The 9,090-nt window shown below is 52.0% G+C and overlaps 1 protein-coding gene across 1 annotated transcript; it reads right to left on the reverse strand.

Moving 5' to 3' along the window:
• Positions 1 to 1,058: 1,058 nt before the first annotated feature.
• On the reverse strand, positions 1,059 to 2,713 carry GADD45G (growth arrest and DNA-damage-inducible, gamma). Its single transcript, XM_004684488.2, has 4 exons — positions 2,483 to 2,713; positions 2,078 to 2,179; positions 1,745 to 1,958; positions 1,059 to 1,661 (listed from the first exon to the last, which is right to left on the reverse strand). Exons 1-4 carry the CDS (start codon positions 2,533 to 2,535, stop codon positions 1,551 to 1,553), a joined length of 480 nt encoding a protein of 159 aa, XP_004684545.1. The 5' UTR covers positions 2,536 to 2,713; the 3' UTR covers positions 1,059 to 1,550.
• Positions 2,714 to 9,090: the final 6,377 nt, after the last annotated feature.

Here is a 9,090-nt window from a genome sequence, read left to right on the forward strand (position 1 = left end):
TTTTCATTTCAGAAGAGTAACTAAACTCATACGGTCCTCGCTCCTGTTTTTCCTGCTCATGCTCCCACAATGTCTAGAGAACTGTCAAAGTGGCACCCACAAGACAAACCAGCCTGAAGAGACAGCTGATAAATCCACAGGATTTTCCCCTTGGAAAAATAAGCACTGCACCTTTGCAGTGGCAGGTGGAGCACTGTACCCCTCCTAAATACAGTTGGCCTGCCCAGGGTGAAATCAAGATATGCTAATCTAAGGGGAAAAAAATTAGGGATGATATCCCTAGATTCTTCTTACAGTCTTTACTGAAGGGACTTAAATGCCTTTTCCTCTGTAAGTCTTGAAATGGGACTGAAGTGCAACAGTCCCCCGAACTCAGATGTGGGTGGGGAACACGCAACAGCAGAAAGCAGATGCTGGTCCCACTCAGGATTGCTCACTGGGATTTGTGTAGCTGCTGCCTTCCCACTTTTCAGACCTTTCAAGTTCTATCCCAGCATGACAGTGCGATGACTCACGTAAATGCAGCCATGCCTACAGGGTTTGATGCCTGTGACATTGCTGTAAGCACCATTTTTTTTTTTTTTTTTAAAGAGGAAAAAGATTCCTGAGAGCAGTCTGCCACCATCCTGGGGGCCCACAAAGGGCAGCGCCTGCAGAGGGCAATGCTCTTTGTGCAGGAAGGTTGCCTGCATCCTGCAAGCTGTTCTGATAAGCAGCTGTCGAGGGAAGGGGGCGGGAGGAGAGGAGGAGGGGGAGGGGGAGCTGCTGTTATCAGGTTGGAGGGCCAGCCTTCTGGGATTACCCTCAAGTCTTATCTCAACTAAGCTCCTGTCTTGCAAGTTTGAAAATCTTCCCAAATGGAGAAAAGTAAAAGAAGGATTCAAGCTCTACCCTACAGCCAGCCAGCGAACCCAGCGACTTCCAACACCCCAAGATTCAGTGACAATAGGATGAAACAGGTGCCACGAAATTTCAACAATTCTCTAAAATCCGCTACTAACCACCTCCCCCACCGAGAACTATTCCCCACCCTCAATAAAGGAAAAAAAAAGTTGGCTTCAATAAGTTTATTGTGCAATTCAAAGCTTCAACTGCAGCATCCTCTAGAAAAAAAATCGAGCCTCCCGGATCTGCTCTGAAACAGCAGTGCAAGCTGCTAAGTCCGTCAGAGATCCTGTAACCCAACTCCAGGCCGCCTCGCTTGGCCTTTTCCCCTCCTTCCTGCCGGGAGCGCCGGCTGCTGAGTCACGCTTGCCGGGCCAGTCCGTCCTTCACTGCCGGGCGGCCAACGTCCCGCCTCCGGCCTTCCTGGGACAGCAGCCGCTCCCCCACACTTGTAGAGTCCTAGGCTCGGGGTCAGCCAGTGTCTGACGCTGACGGCCCCCTCCTCGGGAACCGCACCTCCTTGCTGCTCGCTCTCCACGCGCCACCCGCCTGCCAGCCTCCACGCCGCACTCCGGCGCCCTCCGCGGGCGCATCCACAGAGCCAGCCGCACGCTAGGCGCCCCAGGGCGTCACAAGTCGATCAGACCAAAGATCCCCCTGGGCTTTCACTCGGGGAGGGTGATGCTGGGCACCCAGTCGTTGACGCTGCGGCTCTCTTCGCAAAACAGGCTGAGCTTCTCCAAGGCCGGGTCTTTCCAAGCGTCCTCATTGGGGTTCTGCGGGGAGAGCGCAGGGGTCAGCCTGGCTGGCCGCTGACCGCTGGCCGGGGCAGCAGTAAAACGCGAGGAAAGAAACTCACCGAAATGAGGATGCAATGCAGGTCTCCCGGCGCTCCCGCCTCGTCGCCAGCGCCCACGATGGCCGCCAGCCGCTGCACGTCGCCCACGCGCACAATGTCGATGTCGTTCTCGCAACAGAACGCTTGGATCAGAGTGAAGTGGATCTGCAGCGCGATGTCGCCCTCGTCCTCCTCGTCGGCCGCCAGCACGCAGAAAGTCACGTTGTCTGGGTCGCTGAACAGGCAAAGGAAGGGGTGGTGAGGTCAGACCCGAGAGCCAGGGCACCCCGCGACCGCCTGACGGCTCCCCCGCCACTCCGCCCGCCTCCCCACCCCAACCGCAACTGTACTCACACGTTCAGGACTTTGGCTGACTCGTAGACTCCGGCGGTGAGGCAGCCCTGGCGCTGCGCCGACAGCAACAGCTCGTGCAGCGCTTTCCCGGCGCCCTGCATCCTGCGGACCAACCAGAGCCGTCAGCCGGGAGAGGCAGAGGACACAGCAAGATCGCCAGCCTCAGAGACGCACCCCTGGCACCCCAGTTCGGCGACCCAGTCTAGGGACGCAAAACCAGCGCTCCTGCCCGGCGCCCCAACCTCGGGGACTCAAGCCCAGCGCCCCAGTCCTCCGGCACAGGCGCGCCGGCTTCTTCCCCAGAGGGAGCCACCCCGCGGGGAGCCCGAAGGCTGCCGCCTGGACAGCTGTGACCAGATCAGGCTCCCCACAACCCAACACGTCCAGCACCAGGAGCCAGCCTACCTGGCGGTGCTGTCCGGAACCGCGTCCAGTCCACGGACTTCTTCCAGAGTCATGATGCAGTCCGCGAGCAGCAAGTTATCCACAGAGGAGAAGGCGGAGCGGTCGCGAGCGGAGACTGGAAGGTTTCCCGTGACACCGGTCGCGCGCCCAGCTAGCGAGTGCTCCTGGCGCCGCCGCGCGCGCCTTTATAAAGGCCGGGGCGACCGCGTCGCCAGCTGGAGCCAGGCTGCGCGCCCATTGGCCAGCACCGCTTTCTGATGCAAATGAGGCGGCGGCCGGCGGCTCGTGCCAGAAGGCCACGTGGGGAGGGGTGCGGGGGATGACAATGCCTCAAATCTGCCTCTTTTGTCGGGGTGTTACCAGGCAGACTGGAGCCTGCAGATTTCATCTCGCTTTTTTTTTTTTAAGTCCTTAAAAGGAAAAAAAATTATAAAGAAAGAATTTAAAACCTGGTCTGCTTGTACAAAGCTGCAGTTTGTGAAATGCACCTTTGGAGACTCGAAAAGAAGTTATTTTGCCTTTTTTTTTTTTTTACTTTTCTATCTTTACTTTTAATTGGGAGTTATGACACTTGTTTTTAAACCGGAACGTAAAGTAAAAATACGCAAAGTTGGCTTTTCACTTGTGAAAGGCATGGCGAAGTCCCCTCTAGCTGACACCGGCCCGCGAGGACTCTGCCTTGGCCTCCAGGCCACCGGGAATCTCAGACAGCGCTGGAAGGTCAGAGCCCTGGTCCAAACGGGCGGCGGCTGGGCGCTGCGGGGCGCCCGGCTCGCAGGCAGATTGTGGCCGGCGCACGCGGCTCGTTTGCATTTCTATGGAGGGCGCACAATAGCTGGGGTCTGGCGTGTGGCGGTTTGCAGAAAGACAATCGAGGCTTTCTCTTCATAGCGACACTGTCCACCTGCCGCCTGGTGGGGTGGGTAGGGCCCCGCCGCGCGTGGGGGTTGTCGTGCTGCCCAACGCGTGGGGGTATGGGCCACGTGCACCCTTGCGCCCCTGGGCACATGCCCGTGAGCGGGCCCCAGCTGCACCCAAGGCTTGTTGATATATAATTGCACCACACCCAGACTTCTCACAGGTGCCCAGGCGCCGAGCGAGTTGTAAAGATCACCCGCTGCCATGCTGTCTAACGCGGGCCAGAGCGCTCACTCTGGACTACTGCCGCTCAGTTAGGAAAAGGAGACGAATCTCCTTTCCAGGGGCGCCATCTACCCGCCAGAAAAAAATCCTTCCTCCCCTCCCCTCTCCTGCCATCCTACCCCCACTTCCACTGGTCTCCAAAGAGTTTGGCCTCTAGCCCTCTGGTCACAGAATCTTGGCCGGGTCTGCTGAGCCCTGGCCAAGCGTGCATTAACGGCTCTCAGAGTAAAGGACTGCAGACCTCACGGGAGGGCGAGGGGGCGTGAAAGGAGACTGGTGGGGAAAGAGCCCATATTCCTTATGCTGTTTTGACATTTTTTTATTTACTTAAAAGGAGACTGGGGAAAAGAGCCCATACTCCTTATGCTGTTTTGACATTTTTTTATTTACTTAAATATGCATGTATGAAAATCTTGTACTTCAGTAAGGAAATCATAAAACTGGCAGCGAATTCGAGAGTGTGATAGATATCGTGGGCTGTAACCACTTGGGATCTTTTGACTGGTATTTTCAGAAGGCTTGCCCGCTATGCGCATCACTTTGGTGTCTATAGCAAAGATTCAGGAAGACGTGCGCTGAGGGTCACTTTCTTTACCCCCTTTTCCCGGAAGAATCATTAAGGGCCGGATAGTGGGCCTGTAGGCAGAACAAGGAGAATACGCTGGAAGCCCAGGCTCTGATGCAAGACTGGGGAAAGAAATAGTGAGAAAGAAATGCGTTTTTCTTTTTACTCAGCTTTGTTGGGGGCGGGTTGCTGGAGGGGAGGCCATGCAAGCATTTCCTTCTTAAATGGAAGGATCTATTCTGACTTGGTGTCACACCTTAGTGCCAGCCAGAGGCCAAATTCAGAAGCTGGTGTCTCGCGCCTCCTGGTGGCATGCTGGCAGAAGACAGAACTGCTGATTCTTAGAAGCCCATCTCCCCTCCGGGCTGTCATTACCTCCAAGAACAGGAAACATCCTGCCGCTTACTGTGCTAGTTTGCTTACTCTCTTAATGGTGTCTGAACGGATGGTGTTTCTTGATTAGATAAGATGTTGGTTTTCTAAGCGACTGAGGCTTAGATACTGCTCTTTTTAAAATGTTAGACATTTCTTATGAAGAATTTATTCCATGAGCCTCAGGAAATGTTGCAAAGATTTATTTGACATCTTAGCAACATCTCACTGTCTAACACTAAAAAGTCATTCCCACACCAGATGGGAAAAGGGCAGACTGCAGCCTCAGCCCTTCACCCTGGAGGAAGTTCCCCCACTTGTTGGGGGGGGGGGGCGGAAAGGCAGCATTTTCAGTTGGCACAGGGCCAGTGCAGAGGAAAGGGGAGGTGATTGACACCCCCTGGGGCTTTTCTACTTTGCTCACATTTTTAAGGTATTCAGTTTCAGGAAATCGGCTTTCTGACATAGGATATGGCTTCACAAGAGGGTTATTGGATCAGTCTGAATGGCCCCAAAGCCCTCATCTCAATTAGGAAAGAAACATTTTATCTAGAGGTTTAGTTCCCCTTTCAGCCCTCCATCTTCCCATAGTTGAGGCAAATGCAGAAACCATGGGGTGGGTCCGGGGAACTCTGTTTCTCACTGCTGGGCAGACTGTAGGTGGGGAGGGGGCAGTATAGCACCCCTTCCTGGGTGCCCAGAGATTAAAACCAGCAAGTAACATATCAGAGTGCTGAGTTGTCCTCCTCCCCTGTGCCCCCCAAAACTCACTAAGCCTGGGGCTCAACCTGCATTCCCCCCCCCAAGTGTTGGGAGGTTGTGATGTCACACCTAAACTTTTCAATGAGCCATAATGATACAGGTGATGGTGACCTTATTAAAAAGAAATCCTCGGAGACCCTGCATTTGAAAGATCTGTCAGAGATGCCATGACTTTGCCATTCTATTAACATTGTTGGAAATGCACTTCTCTGTCACTGCTGGCCTGGCCAGAGCTGCTGTTCATTTGTATGTGGAAGAAGCAAGCCTTCTGGAGCAGTCAGCTTTATGATACAGTCCTGTTCCAATTTCTCCAGGTGAATTATTTCTGCAGTGTGCACAGAAGTGTTATGGAATAGCAGGTTCCGTCTCCAAAGACATATCCGCCCCCTCCCCGCCCCCACCCCCCAAGAAGCTGCAGAGCACAGACAGTTGCTCAGAGCTCCCAGGCTGGTTCTCCTGGCTTTCAACTGTCCTTGGAAAAAGTCAGGGTCACTACCACCTTTCAAAACCAGCATTCACAGAAGAAAGGGATTTGGTCATTAAGTAACTGCACTCACTGCCTAACCATCAAATAGGGGTGTTGGGACCCCCAAATACTACTACTCTCAAGTTGACAACAGTCCGCACCTGAATCCTTTGAGGACACCTCCAGCTTTGTTCATTTGCATTAACTGCTTGTATGTAGCCTGCAGGCTTTGCATTGACAATCCTTGAAAAGAAACTGAAGTTTAAAAGGCAAACTAAAGAGAACATGTTCTTAAAGATGAGCTGAGCTCACTTCTGTCCCAGATTCTTCTGCAGGGCCAGCTCTCCAGTGTGAACACAGGACTCTGGGAGTAGTCTGGCTTGGACGCTTCCCAAATGCGCCCTGTGTCAGTCTCACCCACTTCCTGTCCCCACGAGTCCCTCCTCCACCCCAATGCCCATTCCCTTCTCCAGGCAGGACAGACCATCTTGGATTTCAAAAAGGGTGGTACTGGTTTCAAAAAATAATAATACTAATAATAAAAGGGAAAAAAAACATGGATGACAGGATGGGCAGCGAGGGCTGCAGCCAAGACTGCGTTAACTCAAACGGGAAGCCAAGCGGGACGCGCACTCACCTGGAGCCACCAGTGTCCCCTCAGACGCCCCCAGCATCTGCACCCCAGTGTCTGCCAGGCACAGAATGGCGCGCGGCCCCTCACCTACCGGCACGCCAGACAGGGCCCCTGCCCACCCCCGCGTGGAATGTGAGGTCTGTGGAGGGGGGCAGCTGACACCGGAAACAGGAAACAGAACGGGAAACCCCCAGGCAGCACCACCGGACATCTGCATCTGCGGTCAGCCCAGTGCCGGAGGAAACGTTAGCGCAGTGCGGTCCTCGGAGCTCATGCGTGACAAGGAGGCAATGCAGGCGGTCAGCACTTGGTGCTTTCATGGGTAAGAAACGATTTGTGACACTATCATAGCCGTAGGCACTTGCAGAGAGTCCCTGAGAAGCCAGATGTGCCCCCTCCCATAATGGTCTTGTGCCCCCCACCCCATGCCTCGAAGATCTGCCCTTTGCCCTTTTGGGAACCCCATAGGGATTCTCTAAAGGTCACGCCTGGTCACCATTTGCCTCACACTGAGCTTGGTGGACAGGGGCCTAAAATGACTAACAATTTCAGATCTGGTTTGTTTGTGTACACAGGAACGGGTCTCATAACCGTCCTTGTCACCCTAGGGATGTCCCAAATGTCCCATCAGGCCCACTGGGCCCCCACCTGGCTCCCCAGGCGTTTGAAGTTGGGGTAGATTCCTTCCTAGCATACAGGGAGCTGAGAGCCTTTTCCAGAAGTGGTAATGTGTAATGGGGTAAGACAACCACAGGACTTCCCAGCTGAAAGCTGCGCTTGTTATCTGCTAAAAGATGAGTTAAGTGTCTGTTACTCCCCAAAAGGCAGTGTGATCTCCAAGGGTGCAATCAGCAGAGCCGCTCTGACCCTGAGCAAAAGGTTAGTACAAGGCAAAAAAGGGCCCAGACTTGTCAACCCTTTAAAGCTGTTTCCCTTAAGTTTTCCCAAAGAAGAACTTAAGAAAAATGTATACTACAAGGAAATGTCTCATCTAAGAGGCAAAAAAATCAGAAGCAGACGAGTATTAAAATCCTAGTATAAGAAATGCCATAAAATGAAGTTTCGAGGAGTATTTCATAGCACGATGCAGACTCATGACTTAATGGGAAAAAGCAAAGCCCAAATCGTGTGATTCTAATGTTGCAAAAACATTCAGTTCACCTGAATGTCTGTCTCTGTCCAAATCAGCAGGATAGCTACAGGGGCTTAATCCTGCAGGACGAAGGTTACAGACAGTTTTTGTTCCTTCACTATACTTTCTGCAGCTACACATTGTGCAATTCAGTTTTAGAGGCTACAAACCCAAATTTCTCAGACACTAACGCCAGCTCAGATGTCATCAGCCTGACTCCTGCCTCAGGCCATTGTGTTCAGCAATTTTTGACCATATGGTGGTGACAATGCTGGCAGCCAGACGTCTGGGGGGCTGTGTTTCTAGGGAGAGGGCCCGGAGGTGCCCTTTGACTCTCGAGCTGCTCGTCTTGCCAGTCGACGCTGGTCTGCTTCTGAGGTTGACGGAAAATAGTGATAATTGTTCTTGGAGGTTAACTCTGGCGTGACAGGGAGGGGACCCAGTGCATGCAGAAGCACAAGCAGGTCCAGCGGCCCAACCCTGGGGACACATGACATAGTTCATATTTCAGCAAGGCGCAGTGGATAAGATCATCTTTCACTCCCTTTTTTGCTGAAAATATCTACTTTCCAGAATGGATTGCAGCAATGAATTGTGAAAATTGTTTCCATAACAGACACCAGGAATTCTAAGAATTCAAAATAAGTAATATATTCAATCTATTGCAAACAAGATTGTTATAGATACATTTCAACTTTTTTTTTTAAGATTTATTTATTTATACATACAGAACTGGGGTACAGGCCAGAGGTGTGGGGGTGGTAAGAGTCTTCACCAGAGAGAGAGTGGGGAGCAGAACAAACAGATCGATGATGTACACTGCTGAGGGGAGCAGCAGGCGACACAGGAGAGGTCTGCCACACATTGTGGGTCACCTCCGGGGCTAGGGATTGAACTTGCACTGAAGCAGCTGCAGCTAGCTTGCAATGCTGCATCCTAACCTGTTGCGCCACCAGGAAGGGCCCATTTCAGCATTTTTCAGTGTTGAATTTCATCCACTTGAGAAGGGTAGGTCAGCCCTTGAGTACTTAGTGGTGCTGTGATCATGATTTTATTTACAGAAATGTAAAATCCCATTGTGCCTGGCACAACTCCAAGAGCATTAAAATCATCATTCTATCCCCATATGGGCGCTGTGAGGTAGGTACTATTTCTACCATTTTCTGATAAGGAAATGTGGGCCCAGAGAGGTTAAGCAACTTGCCTGAGATCACAGAGGCAGCAAATCTGGGAAGTGAACCCAGTCCAGAAGGGGCTTATTATTATTTTTTTTAACCTGTAATCATCTCTCATGCATATGTATTTTTTTAATAATATAATTGTTTTTACATCATTTTGCACATTTTTTTTCCATCTCAATTGTAATCCCCATGGGTTTCCCTTCACCAAGTCATCCATGTGCCATCACCATAGTCCAGTGCACTTCCCTCCCCCCACCGTTTTTTATCCCATTCCCCATTCCACCCCTATAAAATGTCTCTGGTATATGGTTGTTCATTATAATTATTATTTTCTCGCCTGGTCCATTATACTC

Source organism: Condylura cristata, unplaced genomic scaffold (genome assembly GCF_000260355.1).
Source record: "Condylura cristata isolate star-nosed mole 26May11 unplaced genomic scaffold, ConCri1.0 scaffold00017, whole genome shotgun sequence".
Classification (NCBI taxonomy): Eukaryota; Metazoa; Chordata; class Mammalia; order Eulipotyphla; family Talpidae; genus Condylura; species Condylura cristata.